The sequence below is a fragment of the Ornithorhynchus anatinus genome, chromosome 7 (genome assembly GCF_004115215.2).
Source record: "Ornithorhynchus anatinus isolate Pmale09 chromosome 7, mOrnAna1.pri.v4, whole genome shotgun sequence".
NCBI lineage: Eukaryota > Metazoa > Chordata > Mammalia > Monotremata > Ornithorhynchidae > Ornithorhynchus > Ornithorhynchus anatinus.
The window spans coordinates 41,567,922-41,589,428 of record NC_041734.1 but is presented as its reverse complement, the minus strand read 5'-3'; the positions used below and the strand labels follow the sequence as shown (position 1 = coordinate 41,589,428).

The following is a 21,507-nucleotide window of genomic DNA, read 5'->3' as shown; positions in this document are numbered from 1 at the left end:
GAGAGAGTGGCAACAGCTCACGTATGGGCAACCCGGAAAAGCAGCCTATTTTTACTGGAAGACACAACACTCCAAAAAAGCCCAGGGCAACGCAAAACGGCCAGTCGATTGGGAACGTCGCTTCAATCCAATGAGATGGTTTTAGGGCAATTGGTCTAAACAACAATAAGGAAAAGGGTTCAGATCACGTCACGACACATCCTCCAGAGGGGTATAAGAGCCCCCGGAGTGAGAGAAGTCGTCATCTCAGTCAGTCAGTAACCCTCCAGAAACTCCAACCGCCGACGCCATGGCCGACAACTGCTGCTCCCCCTGCTGCCGGCCGTCTTGCTGCGTGCCCGTGTGCTGCGAGCCCGTGTGCTGCGAGCCCGTGTGCTGCGTTCCCGTCTGTTGCAAACCCACTTGCTGTCCCACCCCGTGCTGCCGCCCAGCCTCCCGCGTGGCTCTGCTCTGCCGCCCGGCCTGCGGTGCGCCCTGCGGGACTGGCTGCGGCTCGGCCTCTTCCTGCGGAGACGGCCCCTGCCAGGCCTCCTGCTGCCAGCCGGCCTGTGGCCGGGACAGTTGCTGCGGCTCAGTCTGCTGCGGGTCCGGCCCTTGCCAGTCCTCCTGCTGCCAACCATCTTGCTGCCGGCCCGTCGTGTGCGTGCCCGTCTGCTGTAAGCCCGTGGCCTGTTGCCCCACCTCCTGCTAGTCTTCCAGCTGCCCACCGGTCTCCTGTAATTCTCTCCTCTGCCAAACTGCTTGTCCCAGCCCCGCTTGCTGTTGAACGAGTTCCATCTGACCAGCACGTCGCCGCACAGTTGACGCAGGGTGGGGGCCAAGGTTCTCATCCCGATGCACCTAAGCCACGCTCCTCATCAACACGTCACCCATCGAGACCCCGATTGTCATGGCTACGGAATGGGTGAGTCTGGTTCCCAACCAGGGCTCTCTCCAACCTTGCTCGAGGAAAGTTCCCCAAGCAGTTCCTCACTTGGTCTTCCCCTTGACCATTTCACCTTGGTCCAGGGCTTGCTCTTCAGGGACTCGCCACTCCTCCAGACTCTGCCCTTCTCCACATCGTGAGCCACCTTTCAGTTCCACTTAATAAACTATCTTGTACCTGGCACTTGAAAAATGGCTTCTCATTCCACCCAGGCTACGGCCATGCTCTTTAGCCCAGACTGCTCAGAAGACTTGCGAACCACAGAATTGCTTTTTTCTCTTCAGTTTCAGCACGTGCTCCACGGGGAGGGCCTTGGTCAAAGAAAGCAATAATCCCCCTGGAGGGTCCCTCTCTCTGCTCAGTCAGGACTACATGGGTTAATCAAGCAATCAGTGGTATATATCGAGAACTTACCGTGTGCAGAATACTAGGCTAAGAATACGAGATTTGGTAGATGCGATCCCTGTCCATAAGGAATTTACAGTCTATACAGAGAAGCCAGGGACCCGACTCTTCTTCGTAGGGCTCGTTAGGGAAAGCGGAGGCCGCCGTCAAAGCCAAAGCACCCTCGGCAAGCTCCGGAGTGTCCCGTGAAGGCTGCGGACTTGGGTCCAGTTCGGTAGAACTATAGGACTGTAGTGACTGAGGTAACTGTAAAGACCAGACTGCTGCCCTGGAGTTCTCTGGGCAAAGTTTGGGGACAGATCAGGATTTCTTCTCACCGATTTTGTCTATTGTCTTTGGGAAGCAGCATAATCTACTGGAAAGGGCACGTGCCTGGGAATAGGAGGACCTAGGTTCTAATCCCAGCTCTTCCACGTCTCCTGCGTGACCTTGGGTAAATCACTTAACTTCTCTGTGCCTCGGCTATCTCATGGGTAAAATGGGGGTTAAGACTTTGAGCATCATGTGGGACATGAACTGTGCCCAACTTGATCTACTCCAGTGCTTAGAGCAGTGTTTGAGACCTAGCAGTCACAGACTGCTTACCACTAAACAAATAGTAGAATTTTTTGTCTATATGGAGGCCGGGATAGCTGGCAAAATCCGAAACATCACTGGGGAGCCTGGCTTGCTCTGTATGTTTGACGGAGATATTTTCACGTAGTTTTCCCCTCCTGAGGAGATGTCCATGTCGACAGCAAGCCCTTCAGAGAGGGTCAAGCAACCAGTGGCCGGGACAGGCTTTCCGAGGTCATGAGAAAATCCCGAGCATATCAAATCAATCAATCAAGGGAATTTATTGACCACTTACTTGGTAGAGATCACTGTAGTGTGCAGATAGATAGAGTAGGTACCCATAACCCCTGCCTCAAAGCACTTACAATCACCACCTCTCCCTAGTGATTAGCCTGCCATTTCAGCTTCCAAGCCAGGAACTGAACCCTGCATGCGGAAAGACCCAGAGGGATCTCCGCCAAAGACAACATAACATTGTTGTGCATTAGGAGGCAAAAAGCAGAATAATGTCCCAAAGGCAGGACATTTGGGACGAGCCCAACAGAATGACCCAGGGGCCAGGTCACGTCACACGGGCTGGCATAAAAATTCCACCTGGGAGCCGATCTGCTCTAAGCCAACGGGCTGTTGCCCTACCTCCTGCCAATCCCACTGCTGCCCACCAGTTTCCTATACATCCTGCAGATCCTGCGAATCTCGAATCTGCTGACACACCTGTGATTCCCAAGACATCATCTGTCCAAAATCTAATTCAGGAAAGAAGCGCTTAACTCTCATTGATTTGGTATTGCTTCTTTCACTTTAATGAAAACATTCCCCGATAACAAACCTTTTCTTGGGAAAGTGAATATTCAAGCAACATGATGAATGAAAATAAAATTGTTCTATTAACTTTCCTTACAACAAGCAGAGTCGGGGTCATTCCTAAATATGGAATATCATTCCTTTGTGGAAAAAATAATTTTGGTGTTAGCACCCTGATATTTACCGAGTCCTTTTGAGAGGATATTTTTAGAGTTTGGTGAAGCACACATTAGATCCTCTGTGAGTGCACTCTGCTTCTGCCGTCATTCTCAGGTACATCTAAGGTAATTTAACATTCAATAATATGTTATTTCACTATGTTGTGTTGATAGTCATTTTGAAAACGCATCTTGATTTGCTTAATAAATGGACACCGTCTGGCAGGTAGCATATGTGATTCTATTCGTTCTTCCTTGTTTTGGGGAATGTCTCAACTCACATAAGCTTGTGTCTGTATTATTGCTTTTATGATTATCCGTCAGTAATTTTGAATCGACCTCCCATAGGGTGTATAATCCCCTTCCAAGGGTATGAGAAGAATTGCTATAAGAAGACTGTGCCCGGAGAGTACCAGTGAGATTGGGGCAGGTGTTAAACTGAAGTAGGAGACAGAGAGACACACTTAAGCAAAAGTAGGAAAGAATCCACATCCTCAGTTCTGGTAAAACCTTTGGGTCAGCCTGTGGGATTTGACTAGGAACCTGATGATAATGGCTGATAAAACCATTCAACTACAACTTTAAGAGTTGAAGTTCACCTTTCTGGAAAACATGCCAGTCACCCCCATTGAGTTTAATCCATTTGGAGGTCTACGTGGAAGGCAAATCTCTGGATTGCAGGTCTCAGACATATTTTGTCTACCCTGGTTTATAAAGTCAATCATTCTTTCATCGTTTCCCACCAGGATCGTGCCGCTGTTCATTGTCAACTATGAGAAAGATGATAATCTTGGCTAGAGAGAAAGTTCTATCTGAAAAGCGGAGGAGCAGAGCGCGCAGCTGAAGCCAGTCCAGAGCTGATACACTTCGATCTTTGATTTATGATTGGGTGCTGAGGGAGACAGGTAGCAGCCTGGACGAGCCATATCAGCCTCAAACCAAACTAAGAACGTTAAGAGTTGAGCCTATATCCACTGCTAATGGGCCGTTCGGAAGGAAACTGATCTACCCGACAACAACAAGGAAAAGATGCTCTGCCACAAATCAGGCTGGCCATGGCAGATATAAAACCCCCGCCTGGGGGGAGAGGCTCATCCTTTTTCCACTCACCTCTCCCCCTCAGCCCAACCGTACCCGGCAACCGACGATACGGACGCCACCTTCTGCCCCGGGCCCTGCATTCCCACGGCCTCCGCCGTCTCCGTCTGCTCAAGCGAGGGAAGTTGCGGGAGTCTCGTCCGCCCGCCCGGTTCTTGCAACGGTTCATCGTGTCCCCTGGACAACTGCCAAGAGACCTGCTGCGAACCTCCCTGCTGCGCGCCATCCTGTTGCAGACCTAGCCGCTGCCAGCCCGCTTGCTGCAGCGCGGGGTCCTGCCCACCCCCCCGCCGCGTGGCTCTCCTCTGCCGGCCGGTTTGCGGCGCGCCCGCCGGCTGCCAGTCATCCTGTGGCCCCAGCACCTGCCAGTTGGCCTGCACCGGCTCCTGCTCACCATCTTGCTGCCAAGACTCATGTTGCCAACAGTCTTGCTGCCAAGACTCTTGCGGCCAATCCGCTAACTGTCAATCAGCTGGCTGCGAAGACTCTTGCTGCCTCCCCACTTGCTGCAAACCAGTCTGCTGCGTCCCCGTAGGCCGCGAGCCAGTCTGCTGCGTGCCCACCCCCTGCCCAAATGCCTCCTGCGGAGACCCCTGCTGCCGGCCCTCTTGCTGCGTCTCCACCTGCCGCCGCCCCGCCTCCTGCGTATCCCTCCTCTGCCGCCCAGTTTGTAGCCGCCCGGTCTGTTGCGTGCCCGTCCGCTGCAAGCCGGCCTGCTGCGTCTCCAGCTGCTGCGCGTCTGTCCCCCGCCAGCCCTCTTGCTGTCGGTCCTCCTCCTGCGCCTCTGTGATCTGCCGACCCATCCGCGGCCGGCCCGCTTGCTGCGGGGTCACTTCCGGCCAGAGGTCTTGCTGTTAACGGGGAGCCCCGCAAAACCAGGGCCGGCCTCCACCACGCTTGGGGGTCCGCCAGTGAGCTGCTCCCCTTCCAGCCCCTTCCCTCACAGCATACTGCACATTATCCCCCAAAAGCTGGGCTAAAGCCCACCAGGCCTACTTTGGGGACCACTTTGGCACCTCAGTCTTCGCACCCCGCATAGTCCACACAGCTCCTGGCTACAGCTCATACCCTAGACTCTTGAGGGGGCCTTCCACACATCAGGACCCCACCTTATGCTGGCAAAAAACCTCTTTTGTTCCTGTTTGGAAAGTTGCTTGGCTGAGTCGTCTCCCAGTCCAGGAATCTCCTGGGTGACTCTAATAAACTGTCAGCTGGCTCCTACCCAACCTGGCTCTCAGCGTTCCGCTGCTCTCTCACTGTTTGGGGTTTGCAGGGTTAGGGTGGATTCGGCTAAATTCCGACTGTGGGCACCAAGCCAAGGGTGGCCTGATCCACTTAGTGAGAATCAGGTTTTGGCTGCCTATGACTCTGAGAGAGAGAGAGAGAGAGAGAGAGAGAGAGAGGTCGGGTGGGGAAAAGACTTGATTCTATTGATCGCCATTGTTCTCGTCTGTCCGTCTCCCCCGATTAGACCGTAAGCCCGTCGAAGGGCAGGGGCCGTCTCTATCTGTTACCGATTTGTCCATTCCAAGCGCTTAGTACAGTGCTCTGCACATAGTAAGCACTCAATAAATACTACTGAATGAATGAAAAGACCCAGGCCCAGACCCAGTTGGACAGGACTGACTGTGACGCGGAAGTACTCGCACCCCAGCTTCAGGAGACACTCCCATGCTGCCATCAGAGTCAGAGCTTGTTGGCTGCCGGCGAGACTCTCCCCACAATGACGAACTCTACTTGCAACGAAGGCTCTGAGGCATCGATCAACTCTCACATCCCACCTAACCTCAATCCTCTCCGTCTACATCTCAGCCCACCCACTTCCCTCCTCTAACACCAACCTACCTACTCTATCTCATCTCATTTGCCAGTGACCCCTGGTCACACTCTCCCTCCTCCACGGAACTCCCTCCACCTTCATGTCCAACGGCCCGCTACTCTCCCCATCTTCAAAGCCTTGCTAAAATCATATCTCCCCTAAACTCTCCCCTAACTTACCACCCTATTCTCTCTCCCTTCTACATTACCTGCACCCTTGGGTCTGTTTATTCATTCCATCATTCAATTGTATTTATTCAGCGCTTACTATTTGCAGAGCACTGAACTAAGCGCTTGGAAAGTACAATTCAGCAACAAATAGAGACAATCCCTGACAGTGGGCTCGCAGTCTAGAGCGGGGGAGGCAGACATCAAAACAAGTAAACAGACATCAATAGCACAGATATGAATAAATAGAATTATATATATATATACATCATTAATAAATAGAATGATAAATATGTACATATATACACAAGTGTTGGGGGGCGGGGATGGAGGTAGAGCAGAGGGAGTGTGTCGGGGCGATGGGGAGGGGAAGAGCGGAGGAAAAGGGGGGCTTAGTCTGGGAAGGCCTCCTGGAGGAGGTGAGCTTTGAAGGGGGGAAGTGTGCTAGCTTGGCAGATGTGAGGAGGGAAGGCATTCCAGGCCAGAGGTAGGACGTGGGCCAGGAGTCGACGGCGGGACAGGCGAGAATGAGGCACAGTGAGAAGGTTGGCACCAGAGAAGCAGAGTGTGTCTGTCGACTGGGCTGTAGAAGGCGAGAAAGGAGGTGAGAGGTAAGAAGGGGCAAGAAGATGGAGAGTCTTGAAGCCAATAGTGAGCAGTTTTTGCCATCAAAGTCAGAGCTTGTTAACTGCTGGCAAGGCTCTCCCCACAATGACAACCTCTCCTTAAAATGTTCCCCTAAGCATTTTATTACTCACCCACTCTGAGCCCCACAGCACTTAAGTATGTTTCTGTATAATTCTGCTGCTTCCCCTATCTGAAATTTACTTTAAAATCTCCCGCCCCACTAGATTGGAAGTTCCTTGAAAGCAGGGATCAAGTCGACCAACTATATTGTAACTCTCCCGAGGTCTCAGCACAATACTCTGCACACAGGGAGTGTTTGAAGAATACCACTGAGTGACTTGTGTCCACCAGGGACTCAGACTTTTGTCCAGGGCCAGGACAAGACAGAGCGGGCTTGGATACGGGCCCGGTGTGATACACGGCATATCCGGCAACTGGGGGTGATGGATGCGCGGGGGACTGCCGGGCTCCGGGAACTGCCGTTTCTTCCTGGACTCTGGGCAATAACCAGAATCCTGCTGGGCCAAAAGGGCAGGAGGTTTCCATCTTTAATCATCTCACTGATTTGTTTCCTAGGAAAGTGAGTGACATTAGAAGCATAGGTAGAAGAGGGACCAGGGCCCTAGGGTCAGCAGGAAACCAAGAGAATGCCCAAAATCCTTGCTAGATTAGATGACCAAACTAGTGAAACTTCACTAGTGTGAGGCTGGCTTTCCCACCCGGTCTGGTTATGGTTTGTGGCCGCCAGGGAAACCAAAGTCTTGGGGTTTGGGAAGCTCACTCGCCACTCGAGTTTGGAGCGGAGCAAGATGAGCCCTGAGCCTGGTGCACCTGGGCAGCCACAATCACTCACAGGAGCTCCTTCCCCAATCACAGCGAGTTCCACCAGGCACCGATGGAGCACAGGACAAGCCAAGGTGACGGGCCTTAAACCAACACCCATCCGCTTAGGGACACACAGGTTTACCCTCATAGAGGCCCTCGAGCCTTCCATCCAGGCTTCTTCTTGGCCAGACTCTCGAACCATCCCATTACACTCACGCTAGGACTTGGCTCTCAGTGACGGGTAAACTCCGCACTACCCACCATGGATGATTGTCTGCTGGACAAAACACTCCTTCAGGATCCTATTCTACAGCCCTCCCAGCCCGAGGGCAGAGGCAAAGCCACTGAATGTCAAGACCAGTTGCCTGCCAGACCTGGATAATCCCGACTGGGAGGGTGGGACATCCCAAAGGATTCTTTTTTTTAACCAGTCCAGCTATCAGGCCACTATCCCAACTCACTGGGCCTTTTCAGAGGGTTTGAGCCCCGCTCAACGGGGACATATATAGGCAGGCACACTCCAGCTCAGGCCTTAGGATCACCGGACCCGCACAGAGAATCAGGGTCCCGGGATTCTCGATTTGGGATGGTCTCTCACCATCCCTACCTGATCGACAGCACGTAAACGGTTCCCTCAGCTAAACACTGCCCGAGGCTGACCCGTGTTGACCATCAGCTTAAGTTTGGAGTCCAAGCGGAGCACACAGGATTGTTAGCCACCGACCAAACTAAGGATGTTATGGGTTGAACCCGATTTCACCGGCACCTAAATCCATCTCTAATGAGCTGTCCAGAAGGAAGCCTACCTAAACAACAACAACAACAAGGAAAAGATGCCCTGCCACGAATCGGGCTGGCTGTAGCGGATATAAAAGCCATGCACAGAGGGGAGACGGCCATCCCCAGCCCACTCACCTCTTCTCCTCAGACCACCCGTACCCAGCCACTGACAATATGGCCTCCACCTGCTGCCCCGGGCCCTGCATTCCCACGGCTTCCGCCGTCTCCGTCTGTTCGAGCGAGGGCAGTTGCGGGAGCCTCGTCTGCCTGCCCGGTTCTTACAGCGTTTCATCCTACGCCCTGGACAACTGCCAAGAGACCTGCTGCGAACCTGCCTGCTGCGCGCCTTCCTGTTGCGTACCTAGCTGCTGCCAGCCAGCCTGCTGCGGTACAGTGTGCTGCCCACCCCCCTGCCGTGTGTCTCTCCTCTGCCGGCCAGTTTGCCGGTCATCCTGTGGCCCCAGCACCTGCCATTTGGGCTGCGCCAATTCTTGCTCGCCATCTTGCTGCCAAGACTCTTGCTGCCAGGACTCTTGCGGCCAATCCGCTGGTTGTGAGGACTCTTGCTGCCTCCCCGTTTGCTGCAAGCCAGTCTGCTGCACCCCCGTATGCTGCAGGCCAGTCTGCTGCACCCCCGTATGCTGCGAGCCAGTCTGCTGCGTGTCCACCCCCTGCCCGAGCGCCCCCTGCGGAGACTCCTGCTGCCGGCCCTCTTGCTGCGACTCCACCTGCCGCCGGCCCGCTTCCTGCGTATCCCTCCTCTGCCGGCCCGTTTGCCGCCGCCCGGTCTGTTGCGTGCCCGTCTGCTGCAAGCCGGCCTGCTGCGACTCCAGCTGCTGCGCGCCTGCCCCCTGCCAGCCCGCTGGCTGCCGGGCCGCCTCCTGCGTCTCCATGATCTGCCGGCCCATCTGCGACCGGCCCGCCTGCTGCGGGGTCTCTTCCGGGCAGAAGTCTTGCTGCTGATAGGGAATCCACCGAGACAGAGCCGGCCTCCACTACGGTGGCCCCCGGTGAGCTGTTCCCCTCAAGGCCCCTTCCACACCGGTGACCGGGACGGACCCCAGCCCGCTGCCCCGGCTCAGCCATGCCAACACCCACCGATGTCACTCAGGAGGCCCGTCTGGCACCTCTGGCTTCACACCCCATCATAGTCCCCGGGCTCCCTGGCTACGGCTCAAGCACCCGGCTCTTCCGTGGGTCCTTCCGCACACCGGGACCTGGCCTCACACTCGCGAATGATCTCTCGTGTCCGTGTCTGGGAAGTTGCTTGGCGGAACTGTCTCACAGTCAGGGACCTCGTGGATGACTCTAATAAACTAAGCCGGCTGGCTCTTACGGAACCTGGCTCTCCGTATTGATGCTGCTCTGTCACTACTTGGGCTTCGCCAGGGTTAGGGTGGATTTGGCTAAATCCCTACTCGGGGCAGCAGGCCAGGGACGTCTTGATCCTCTTGGTGAGAGCTGGATTTCGGCTGCCTGGGACTCTGAGAGACAGAGGCCGGGTGGGGGCAGGTGGGAAAAAACCCAGACCTGCGCTCTAATAGGGCTGCCAGTGCCTCTGGAGGGCTCGCACCCCGGGTCCCAGGAGACAATCGCACTGCTTCCTGCAGTGCCAGGGCTTACTGACTGCTGCCAAACTCTTTCCACCACAACCAAATGTCCGTGCAACAAAGTACTTTTGACTTTAAGGGGCTCAATCAGCTCTCCCACCCCACCTAACCTCAATCCTCTCCCTCTGCAACCCAGTCCGCCCACTTAACTCCTCTAACACCAACCTATGTGGCTTGGGAGTCAGCGGTTGTGGGTTCTAATCCCGGCTTCGCCACTTATCAGCTGTATGACTTGGGGCAAGTCATTTAACTTCTCTGTGCCTCAGTTACCTCATCTGTAAAATGGGGATGGAGAATATGAGCCCCACGTGGGACAACCTGATTACCTTCTACCTACCCTACTGCTTAGAACAGTACTTGGCACATAGTGCTTAACAAATACCATCACTGTTATTATTATTATTATTACTTTTAACCTCATCTCTCTTTCCTGAAACTTGTCTCATCACCTCGTGCTCAGTCTCCTCCTGCCTGAAACTCCCTCCACCTTCATAACTGAGAGACCACCACTTTCCCCATCTTCAAGGCTTTGATAAAATCATATCCCCACTAAACCCTGCCCTGACTAATCTCTCATCTCCCCACCTTATTCTCTCTCCCTTCTGCATCAGCGAGACCCACGGGTCTCTTCCTCCTAAGCACTTTGATACTCACACCACCCCGCAGCCCCACAACACTTCCTTATACTCTGCCGCCTCCCCTTTCTAAAATACATTTTGATTTCTGTCTTCCCACTAGATTGTAAGTAGGGCCGTCTACAACTATATTGTACTTTCGCAACAGTCTAATAAAATGTTCTGCACCCAGGGAGTGCCCAACAGACGCCACTGAAGGACTTGTGTCCGCCAGGGACTCAGACTTCAATCCGGGTGCTCTTCCCCAAGACAAGACTCGGTGTCCTCGGACACAGTCCCGGGACGACAAAGCGGACACCCAGCAGCTGGGGCCGGCTAGTGCTCGGGAGGCTCCCTGGTTCTGGGAACTGGTGTTCTTGACCCCGGGGTCTGGGTAATAACCAGAATCCTGTTCACTATAGGAAGATAGGAGATGCTTTCCTCAGGCATCTGGGTGCTTGGATGCTAAGGAAAGTAAGTAATGTTAGGGGGAAGGCGGAGCAGAGGGTTCATGGCCTTAGAAACAGTGGGAAACACAGAGAGTGCACAAGAGCCTTTCCAGGTTGGATGATCACTTACTGACCGGTGGCACAGCTCTCATACTCCTTGCAATAAAGAACCACCTTCTGTTCCCAGGAACCCAACCAATCCGCAGCTCAACGATGCATTCAGACCTGACTGCACACCACCAGAGTGGACACCTGCCAGCTGGGGAGGGTCAGAGGTCAGAGGACTCCTTCACTCTGGGACCTGCTGATTCTCTCCTGGGGTCTAGGTGATATGCGGAATCCTCCTCAGGACCGGACAGGAATCCTCTGCGGTACAGACAGGGTAGGGACAGGGTTCTTGGAAGAGCAAGAACCACAGGGCATGCACAAAGCCTCACCAGAATACCTAGTAACTGCACTGTGGGCCCCTTCCCAGCCCTTGACTGGTTATTTGTGGCCCCAAGGGGACCTGTGCCGGTGCATCCTAGAATCCCACTTGGAGACCGTAGGGCAGGTGGTTTGCTCACAGCGCGGTCTTCTCCCATCACAGCACATTCCACCGGAATCTTTGGAGGACATCCCTTTCCAATCTTGCCAGCTCAATGGGGGGCAAACCCCCCACGACTCCCCACAGAGGTGTGTCTTGCTGGATAGAAGCCTCCCACCAGGAACAGGCGAGATCTCCCTTAAAACTTCCCCTAACCTACTCAGTCCCTCTCCCCTCTAACAGTCCTTTTCACCCTCTCATCCTTTCCAGCCACCTCTCAATGAAGAGATCTCCCACCCACTTCCCAGATCTACCACCTGCCCCTGCCACGAGCTGACCTGCTCAGGCCATCAACTGTCAGAAGCAGCACGGCACAGTGGACAGAGCACGGGTTCTAATCCCGGCTCCGCCACTCGTCCGCTGGGTGACCCTGGGGCAACTCACTTCACTTCTCCGAGCCTGTTACCTAATCTATAAAATGGGGGTTGAGACTGAGCCCCAGGTGGGGCAGGGACTGTGTCTGCCCCGATTTGCTTGTATCCACCCCAGTGCTTAGCATAGTGTCTGGCACGTAGTAAGCACTTAACAAATGCCACGATCGTTATCATTATCATTATCATTAACTTATGTCTGGGGACTGAATGGGACAGGGAGTAGTCGTCACGTGCTACATCACCCACAACCCAAACTAAGGATGTTGTGGGTCGAACGCGATTTCACCTGTATCTAAAGCGATCGCTAATGAGCTGTTCTGAAGGAAGTTGACCTGCACAACAACAACAAGGAAAAGATGCCCTGCCACGTACCTGACTGGCTGTGGGAAATATAAAAGCTGCACGCAGAGGGAGATGATCATTCTCGTCTTGTTCGCCACTTGCCCTCAGACCAACCGTAGCCAGCCACTGACGACATGGCCACCACCTACTGCCCCGGGCCCTGCGTTCCCATGGATTCTGCCGTCTCCGTCTGCTCGAGCGAGGGCAGTTGCGGGAGCCTCGTCTGCCTGCCCGGTTCTTGCAACGGTTCATCGTATCCCCTGGACAACTGCCCAGAGACCTGCTGCGAACCTCCCTGCTGCGCGCCATCTTGTTGCGTACCCGGCTGCCGCCAGCCCGCTTGCTGCAGCGCGGCGTGCTGCCCACCCCCCTGCCGCGTGGCCCTCCTCTGCCGACCGGTCTGCGGCGTTTCCGCCGGCTGCCGGTCGGCCTGCACCGGCTCCTGCTCGCCATCTTGCTGCCAACAGTCTTGCGGCCAAGACTCTTGCTGCCAGTCAGCTGGCTGCCAAGACTCTTGCGGTCAGTCAGCATGCTGTCAAGATTCTTGCTGCATCCCTGTTTGCTGCAAGCCATTCTGCTGCACCCCCGTATGCTGCAAACCAGTCTGCTGCGTCCCCGTAGGCCGCGAGCCAGTCTGCTGCGTGTCCACCCCCTGCCCGAGCGCCTCCTGCGGAGACCCTTGCTGCCGGCCCTCTTGCTGCGACTCCACCTGCCGCCGGCCCGCTTCCTGCGTATCCCTCCTCTGCCGCCCAGTTTGCAGCCGCCCGGTCTGTTGCGTGCCCGTCTGCTGCAAGCCGGCCTGCTGCGACTCCAGCTGCTGCGCGCCTGCCCCCTGCCAGCCCGCTGGCTGCCGGGCCGCCTCCTGCGTCTCTGCGATCTGCCGACCCATCTGCGGCCGGCCCGCCTGCTGCGGGGTCACTTCCGGCCAGAGGTCCTGCTGCTGAGAGGGAGTCCACAGAGCCAAAGCCGGCCTCCACCACCCCCAGTGGTCCCCCCAGTGAGCCGCTTCCTTTCCAGCCCCTCTCCGCACCGGCGACCGGGACGGACCCCAGCACACTGCCCCACAACGGCCGGGCCGACATCCACCTTGGCCACGCAGAAGGTCAGTGCCGTGGCCCCGGCCTTGCACCGCGGCAGAGCCCGTGGAACCAACTGGCTACTGGTCCAGCACTCAGTTCCTGTGCTGTTTCTTCTCTACCGGGACCCTGCCCTACCCCATGAAGGATCTCTGGTGCCCACCTCTTGAACGTCGCTCGGCTGAGTCCGGGAACCTCCAGGATGACCCTAATAAACTAAGTTGGCCGGCTCCTACCCAACCTGGCTCTCGCCGCCGCCGCTGCCCCATTACCACTCTGGGCTCTGTCACTCCTCTGGGCTCACAGGGTTAGGGTGGCGTTAGCCAAGTCCTAAGTGGGGCACCAAGTTCAGGATGGCTTGGCCCTCTTGGCAAGGAATGACCAGACCCCAAAGGAAAACCGGCATGGTTGGAGGCTGGGGGAAGTTCCCAGTGCTGCCCTCCAGCAAAGGGGATGACGGTGCCTCCGGAATGCTCGCGCGCCAGCTCCTCAAGAGCACATCCGTGCCCTATTCCAGCACACAGCTCACTGACTGACCCCACGGTGACAAAACGTCCAGGCAATAAAGGATCACCTCCCATCTCTCCGGCTAAAAGAAGTACTCGGATGTGACTCGGCATCGCCATATTAGATGCCCGTCAGTTGGCAGGCTGTGGTCAGGGGACTCCTCCGCTCCATGAACCGCTGCTTCCGACCGGGGCTCCACGCTATAACCAGACTCCTGAACGGGACACGAGGACAGGAATCTTCTGTCCTCAGGTACCCGGTCACCTCGAGTCCGCGGAAAAGTAGCGGCGCTAGGCTCTGTAACCCTAGCCACCGTGGAATAGCGGGAACCAGAGGACACGCCCGAGAGCTTCTCCAGGTTACAAAGTAACTCCACTGTGGCTCCCTTACCAGCTCTGGACTGATTATCTGTGGCCCCCAAGAGACCCAAAAGCTTGGACAAAGATTACATGCCACAACAATGAGGTCCAGGGGCAAGATGATCCCTGATACTGGTTTACCTGGGCTCCACAGGTCGGGTTCTGCAGGGAAGAAGGTCACAGCATGTATTACCAGGGACTGACAGAGGAACACGGGACAAGCCACGGAGGAAACCTTGCCTAGAATCCCCATCTGATCGGGGCCTTGAAACCTCATTCTTGCAGTGGCCCCTAAACCTTCTCCCTAGACTTCTCTTTGACCAACCTCCCCAGAATCCCCTTGGCAATCATGTCAGGCATGTTGTGCAAACATGGGAACATTCCATTCTACACAGGGTATCTGTTGGACAGAACCCTCACACCAACAGCGATCGTGACCACCCCAAAAACTTCCCTTGAACTACTCAGTCGCTATCCGCTCTTACCAGTCTCACTCACCTCCCATCTTTCCCAACTGATTCTCAATGAGTAGGCCTCCTGCCTACTTTCAAAATCGATCACCTCCATCTTCCCTTCTGACCCCCTTACCCCGTAGTTTATCAAAGCATTTGCATTCATCTTTCTTCTCTCCCGGACCTCCAGCTTTAACAGATCACTCACCAGTGGCTCAGTCCCTTCCATTTTCAAAGATGCCTACACAAGTCCTGTTATAAAAAATCCCCACCTGGCCCCTTCTGCATCATTCTAGGTATCGCTCCTCATCTCCCTTGACCATTTCTGTCCAAGCGAGTTGTTCACTCTCGCTGTCTCCATCTCCATACCCTCAAATCCAGCCTCCGCCCTCTCCACTCCAGTGAAACTGCTTTTTATAAAGCCATCCATGACCTCCTCCTTGCCATCTACTGCAAGGGGTGTCTTCTGGATAAGCTTTGATACTGGGGAAAATCCCCTTCTGGAAACACTAAGAAGCCTTGGTTTCTCTGCAAAACTTTCCTCTCCTGCTTTCCTCCTACCTCTTTGGCCACTTCTGTCACTATTTTATTTTCTCTTCCTCTTATTCCCATTCTAAACTGTGGGATCCCTCCAGATTCAGTTCTCTGTCCACTTTTATACTCCATTTGAACCCACTCCTTTGGGTTGTCATCCCCTTCCACGGCCTCAACTGTGATCTCTTTGCAGTTGGCTCCCAAATCTATACGTCCTAGCGTGACCTCACCCCTTCCCTAAAATTGGGCGGTTCCTCCTGTCTTCAAGACACATCTACCCATCTATCCCACCATCACCTCAAACCCAACATGTCCAAAATATGAATTCTTTACCTTCTCTGCTAAAACCTCCCCTCCACTTTCCCATCACTTGCTACAACATCACCATTCTCCCTGTCTCTCAAGCTCACAACCTTGACTCATCTCTCTCCAACTCTTCATTCATCTAGTCGATTCACCGAGTGCTTCCCGTGTGCACAGCACTGTACTAAGCACTTGGGAGAGTACAGCAGAGCAATAAGCAGACACATTCCCTGCCCACGGCGAGCTTACATTCTAAAGACTAACTACTAAGAGCACGGGTTTGGGAGTCAGAGGTCATGTGTTCTAATTCCGCCTCCACCACTTGTCGGCTGTGTGACTTTGGGCAAGTCACTTCTCCGTGCCTCAGTTACTTCATCTGTAAAATGGGGATTCTGACTGTAGCCCCAGGTGGGACAACTTCATTACCTTATATCTACCCCTGTGCTTAGGACAGAGCTTGGCACAGAGTAAGTGCTTAATAAATACCATTATTATTTTTATTACTAACTCTCCAAATTTGGCCAGGTCTCTCTTCACACCATCTCCAGAATCCACCCCTCCCCTTCCAACCAACTTGTAATCATATCGCATTGGTCCAGTCGCTTGTCATATCCCTTCTGGATGACCGCATCAGCCTCCTCGCTGACCTCCCTACTTCCAGTCTCCCCTCTCCAGTACTTTCTTCACTCTGCTGCCCAGACTGTTTTCCTATGAAATCATTCTGTGATCATCTCCCCACTCACCAAAAATGTCCAATCACTGCCCATCCAACTCCCCAAACAGAAACTCCTCTCCCACTGTAGCGCAGCCCAAACACATCTTCATCTAATATCAACTTACTTTGCCTCGTTCTTATTAATTATAATAATTATTACAGTATTTGTTAAGCACTTACTACGTGCCTAGCATTGTTCTAAGCACTGGGGTAGATACAGGACATCAGGTTGCCCTACATGGGAGTCATACTTTTAATCCCCATTTTTCAGATAAGGTAAACGAGTCACAGAGAAGCTACGTAACTTGCCCAAAGTCACACAGCAGACAAGTGGCGGAGCTGGGATTAGTACCCATGTCCTCTGACTCCCAAGTCCGTGCTCTTTCCACTAAGCCATGCCGTTTCTCTTCTTGCTCTCTTGCCATCCAACCCTTTCTCATGCCGGGCCTCCTGCTTCAATGTCCTTCCCCCTTCACAAGTGGTGGACCACAACTCTCCCGATCGTCAAATTCCTATTAAAATCACATCTCGCCATAGAAACTTTCCTGATTGATCTCTCATCTCCCCCTGCTTTGGTCCCTCCCTCCTACGTCACCTGTGTGCTGAAGTCCACTCCCCCTTAACCCTTAGGTTCTCTTCCTCACACACACACACCCACCCGCCCCACACAGCTCTTGTATACTTAGCCATATAATCGGATGTCCGGACTACATGTCGTTTATTGTCCGCCTCCTCCCCTAGTCTGCTACCTCTTTAGGTGCTGGATGATATCTGCTTATACTATTGTCTTGACTCTGAGCTCATTTGGGGCAGGAATGTGTCTACCAGCTCCGTTGTCCTCTACTCTTTCATTCATTCAAGAGAATTTATTGAGCGCTTACTATGTGCAGAGCACTGTACTAAGCGCTTGGAATGGACAAATCGGTAACAGTGACAGTCCCTGCCCTCTGACGGGCTTACGGTCTAATCGGGGGAGACGGACAGACAAGAACAATGGCAATAAATAGAAGCAAGAAGGGCTTAGTACAGTGTTCCGTGCCCAGTAAGCATGCAATAAATGCCATGGATAATGAAGTAACATTGATGATATTGTGTTCTTTCAAGTGCTTAGTACATTGCTTAGTACAGTACTCTGCACACAGTAAGCGCTCAATAAATACAGTTGAATGAAGGAATGCTGCAACAAACTCCTCACTCTAGGCTTCGAGGCTCTCCGTCACCTTGCCCCTTCCTACCTCTCCTCCCTTCTCTCTTTCCACCGCCCACCCCGCACGCCCCGCTCCTCCGCCGCCCGCCTCCTCGCCGTCCCCCGGTCTCGCCCGTCCCGCCGTCGACCCCCGGGCCGCGTCCTCCCGCGGTCCCGGGACGCCCTCCCTCCTCGCCTCCGCCAAACTCATTCTCTTCCCCTCTTCAAATCCCTACTTAAAGATCACCTCCCCCGAGAGGCCTTCCCAGACTGAGCCCCCTCTTTTTCCCTCCGCTCCCTCTACACCCCCTTCACCTCTCCGCAGCTAAACCCTCTTCTCCCCCCTTTCCCTCTCCTCCTCCTCTCCCGTCCCACCCCCTCGGCACTGTACTCGTCCGCTCAACTGTATATATCTTCATCACCCTATTCATTTTATTTTGTTTAATGAGATGTACGTCACCCCGATTCTTGTCTGCCCCTCTCCCCCGATTAGACCGTAAGCCCGTCAAACGGCAGGGACCGTCTCTATCTGTTGCCGACTTGTTCATCCCAAGCGCTTAGTACAGTGCTCTGCACACAGTGAGCGCTCAATAAATACTATGGAATGAATATTTAGTTGCCATTGCTTTTATGAGATGTTCTTCCCCTCGACTCTATTTATTGCCATCGTTCTCGTCTGCCCGTCTCCCCCGATTAGACCGTAAGCCCGTCAAAGGGCAGGGACCGTCTCTATCTGTTGCCGACTTGTTCATTCCAAGCGCTTAGGGCAGTGCTCTGCACATAGTAAGCGCTCAATAAATACTATTGAATGAATGGATAAGCAGGCATTAAATAGCACTGTTTGATAGGAATCCATTCCAGCATTCACACACCTTGAAGGCAGAGACAAAGTGCCACAATTTTGGTACCAGATATTCCCTACTACCCCTCGCTGCGCATGGCTGTTGGGGTGGACACAACTATCCTGACTCCACCACGTGTCCGCTGCGTGAACTTGGACAGGTCACTTCGCTTCTCTGTGCCGCAGTTCCCTCATCTGTAAAATGGGGATTGAGACCGTCAGCCCCATGTGAGACCTGGATGGCGTTCAACCCGATTTACTTGTATCTACCCCAGCACTTAGTACTGTGCCCGGCACATAGTAAGCGCTTAACAGATACCATAATTATCATTATTCATTAACAACCATCTCCCCACACACGAACTCATCGGGCCAGTGATGATTACTCACTGGATGTTTACAGAAGGCTTTGTGTCCAACCAAGCAGGACCACACAAACATATGCATATACTATTCCTCACCACCCATAGGCCACTACTCTAGGGTAGCTAATCAGCCACTGAAAACATGTTCGGGAAGGCCTCTCATACTCCATTCCTGCCCCGCCAATCGCATGCCAGCAGGCTTCAATTTTTGTTTGAGTGCAGACTGTGGCAGAAAACAGGCTGGAAGGGCCACATCAGCCCCAAACCAAACTAAGGATGTCATGAGTAGAAGGTAATTTCACCAAAATCTAAATCCACCTCTAACGAGCTGCTCGAAAGGATGCTGACCTACCCAACAACAACAAGGAAGAGATGCCATTCCACAAATTAGGCCAGCTGTGGAGGATATAAAAGGCCCAGATGGGGGAAAGATGGTCATTCTCGTCCCACTGACCGTTCGAAAGCAGTCCTGACATACCCAGCCACGGAAGATATGGCCGCCACCTGGTGCCCCGGGCCCTGCGTTCCCATGGATTCTGCCGTCTCCGTCCGCTCCAGCGAGGGCAGTGGAGGGAGCCTCGTCTGCCTGCCCGGTTCTTGCAATGATTCATCTTGTCACGTAGAAGACTGCCCAGAAACCTGCTGCGAACCTCCCTGCTGCGCGCCATCCTGTTGCGCACCCAGCTGCTGCCAGCCCGTCTGTTGCAGCTCACTGTGCTGCCAACCCACCTCCCGCGTGGTTCTCCTCTGCCGACCAGTTTGTGGCACGCCCACCGGTTGCCGGGCATCCTGCGGCCCCAGCAGCTGCCAATCGGCCTGCACCAGCTCCTGCTTGCCACCTTGCTGCCTACAGTCTTGTTGCCAACTATCTTCCTGCCAGCCCTCTTGCTGCCAGGATTCTTGCTGCCAATCAACTGGCTGCCAAGACTCTTGTTCAGTCCCAGTTTGCTGCAAGCCAGTCTGCTGCGAACCAGTTTGCTGTAAGCCAGTCTGCTGCACCCCCGTGTGCTGCGAGCCAGTCTGCTGCGTGTCCACCCCCTGCCCGAGCTCCTCCTGCGGAGACTCCTGCTGCCGGCCCTCTTGCTGCGACTCCACCTGCCGCCGGCCCGCTTCCTGCGTATCCCTCCTCTGCCGGCCCGTTTGCAGCCGCCCGGTCTGTTGCGTGCCCGTCTGCTGCAAGCCGGCCTGCTGCGACTCCAGCTGCTGCGCGCCTGCCTCCTGCCAGCCCGCTGGCTGCCGGGCCGCCTCCTGCGTCTCTATGATCTGCCGGCCCATCTGCGGCCGACCCGCGTGCTGCGGGGTCTCTTCCGGGCAGAAGTCTTGCTGCTGATAGGGAATCCACCGAGACAGAGCCGGCCTCCACCATCCCCAGTGAGCTGCTGCTCCCTATCCAGCCCCTCTCCGCACCGGTGACCAGGATGGACCCCGGCACACTGCCCCACAACAACCGGGCCAACAGCTACCTAGCCACACAGGAGGCCAGTCCGGGATCCCCGGCCTCACACCCGGCAGAGTCCTTGGGGTCCATAAACTAGGCTTCTGAGCGGGTCCTTCCATACACCAGGACTCCATCCTGCACTGTCAAAGGATCTCTTTCATCCTTGTCTGGAAAGTTGCTTGGCTCAGTTGTCTCACAGTCCAAGAACCTTCAAGGTGATGCTAATAAACAAAGTCGGCTGGCTCCTACCTAACCTGGCTCTCAGTTTGCTGTTGATGCTCCGTACTCGCTTTTGGCTCACGGGGTTGGGGCAACCTCAGTCAAGTCCAAACCAGTGCATCAGGCCAGGGGTGGCCCAGTCCTCCTGGCAAGGACCCCAGGCCGCCCAGGACCCCAAAGAAGAAGCCGATTTGGGTTGAGGGACGGGGAACCGCCCAGGTCGGCAGTCTGGCAGGGGTGACTGTGACAATCGAACTGCTCGCACCCCAACTCCTCAAGAACACCTGCACTGTCCCCCCTCCACTGCCCCAAAATACCACCGAGCTGTGGCACGGCTCTACTCACTACATCAAAGTGTCCTCGAAACAAAGCACCGTCTCGTATCCCCTTGGGACTCAGCCAGTCCACGGACAAGACAAGGCATTCGGGGACGTAGCTCCGCACTGACTTGGTGGCGCCGGTTGGGGCGGGTTGGTGGTCAGGGGACTCCCTCGCTCCGGGAAATGCTATCTCTGGCTGGAGATGTTGTGCAAAATACAGAGATCTACTCATGACGGGAGGACCAGGAACTCTCCGTCCTCAGATACCTGGTCACTTAGACGCCAAGGAAAGGAAGTAACCCTGGGGGGAGTGACTACCCTAGGATCTTGGAATGGAAGAACCTCAGAGAACTCCTGCTTAAGAGATTGGCAAGGTTAGATAGTTACTCTGGTGACAGTGCCTGACTGGCATTTGTGACTGATCGAGGATCCTGAGAAATGGGAAGAGACTCCGTAGTGGGACCTGAAATGTTTCCCTGCTGCTCCCATCAGGGCCGGAGCAGGACGAGCCCTGAGACGGGCGCATCTGGGCAGACAAATGTAGGGATGGTTGCCGACTTGTTCGTTCCACGTGCTTAGTACAGTGCTCTGCACACAGTAAGCGCTCAATAAATACTATTGAATGAACGAAAGGGATGCAGGAAACAGACTTCACTTGCCAGGACACCTTTTCCCATCGTAGCACATTCCACCAGCCATCAACAGAGAAGCATGGGCTGAGCAGATACGGACGCTTTGAACGGAAAAGTCACCCGCTCACGAACTCACGGTTTTCCTTTTGCAGTGACCCCCAAAGCCTTCTGTTCAGGTTTCTTCTTGCTCTGGCTCTTAGAACATCTCTTGGGAATCACGTCAGGGGCCGTGTTTAAGGGATGGAAAAACTCAACCCTACCCCCCGCTGCAGGGTGGTGGCTGGACTAAGGGCTTCTGTCAGAATAATAATGATAATCATGGTATTTGCTAAGCGCTTACTACGTGCGAGGGACTGTACTATTCCTTCAATGGTATTTATTGAGCGCTTACTATGTGCAGAGCACTGTACTAAGTGCTTGCA

The 21,507-nt window shown here is 54.4% G+C and overlaps 2 protein-coding genes across 2 annotated transcripts; both read left to right on the top strand.

Annotated features, from left to right (window-relative positions):
• Positions 1–289: 289 nt before the first annotated feature.
• On the top strand, positions 290–9,126 carry LOC100083616 (keratin-associated protein 10-6-like). Its single transcript, XM_039912727.1, has 3 exons — positions 290–656; positions 3,971–4,798; positions 8,312–9,126. Exons 1-3 carry the CDS (start codon positions 290–292, stop codon positions 9,124–9,126), a joined length of 2,010 nt encoding a protein of 669 aa, XP_039768661.1.
• A 3,146-nt stretch (positions 9,127–12,272) lies between these two features.
• Positions 12,273–19,806, top strand: LOC100083668 (keratin-associated protein 10-7-like). The gene is made up of 3 exons (XM_029068826.1): positions 12,273–13,069; positions 13,857–14,002; positions 18,944–19,806. Exons 1-3 carry the CDS (start codon positions 12,273–12,275, stop codon positions 19,804–19,806), a joined length of 1,806 nt encoding a protein of 601 aa, XP_028924659.1.
• The last annotated feature ends 1,701 nt before the right edge of the window (positions 19,807–21,507 follow it).

Coding starts and splice junctions, on each gene's coding strand:
- LOC100083616 (XM_039912727.1), top strand. CDS start 290: ATGGCCGACAACTGCTGCTCCCCCTGCTGCCGGCCGTCTTGCTGCGTG. Junction 657..3,970: donor CGTGTGCGTGCCCGTCTGCT/GTAAGCCCGTGG, acceptor TCTCCCCCTCAG/CCCAACCGTACCCGGCAACC. Junction 4,799..8,311: donor TTCCGGCCAGAGGTCTTGCT/GTTAACGGGGAG, acceptor TCTTCTCCTCAG/ACCACCCGTACCCAGCCACT.
- LOC100083668 (XM_029068826.1), top strand. CDS start 12,273: ATGGCCACCACCTACTGCCCCGGGCCCTGCGTTCCCATGGATTCTGCC. Junction 13,070..13,856: donor GGGGTCACTTCCGGCCAGAG/GTCCTGCTGCTG, acceptor GATGCCCGTCAG/TTGGCAGGCTGTGGTCAGGG. Junction 14,003..18,943: donor CACCTCGAGTCCGCGGAAAA/GTAGCGGCGCTA, acceptor GTTCGAAAGCAG/TCCTGACATACCCAGCCACG.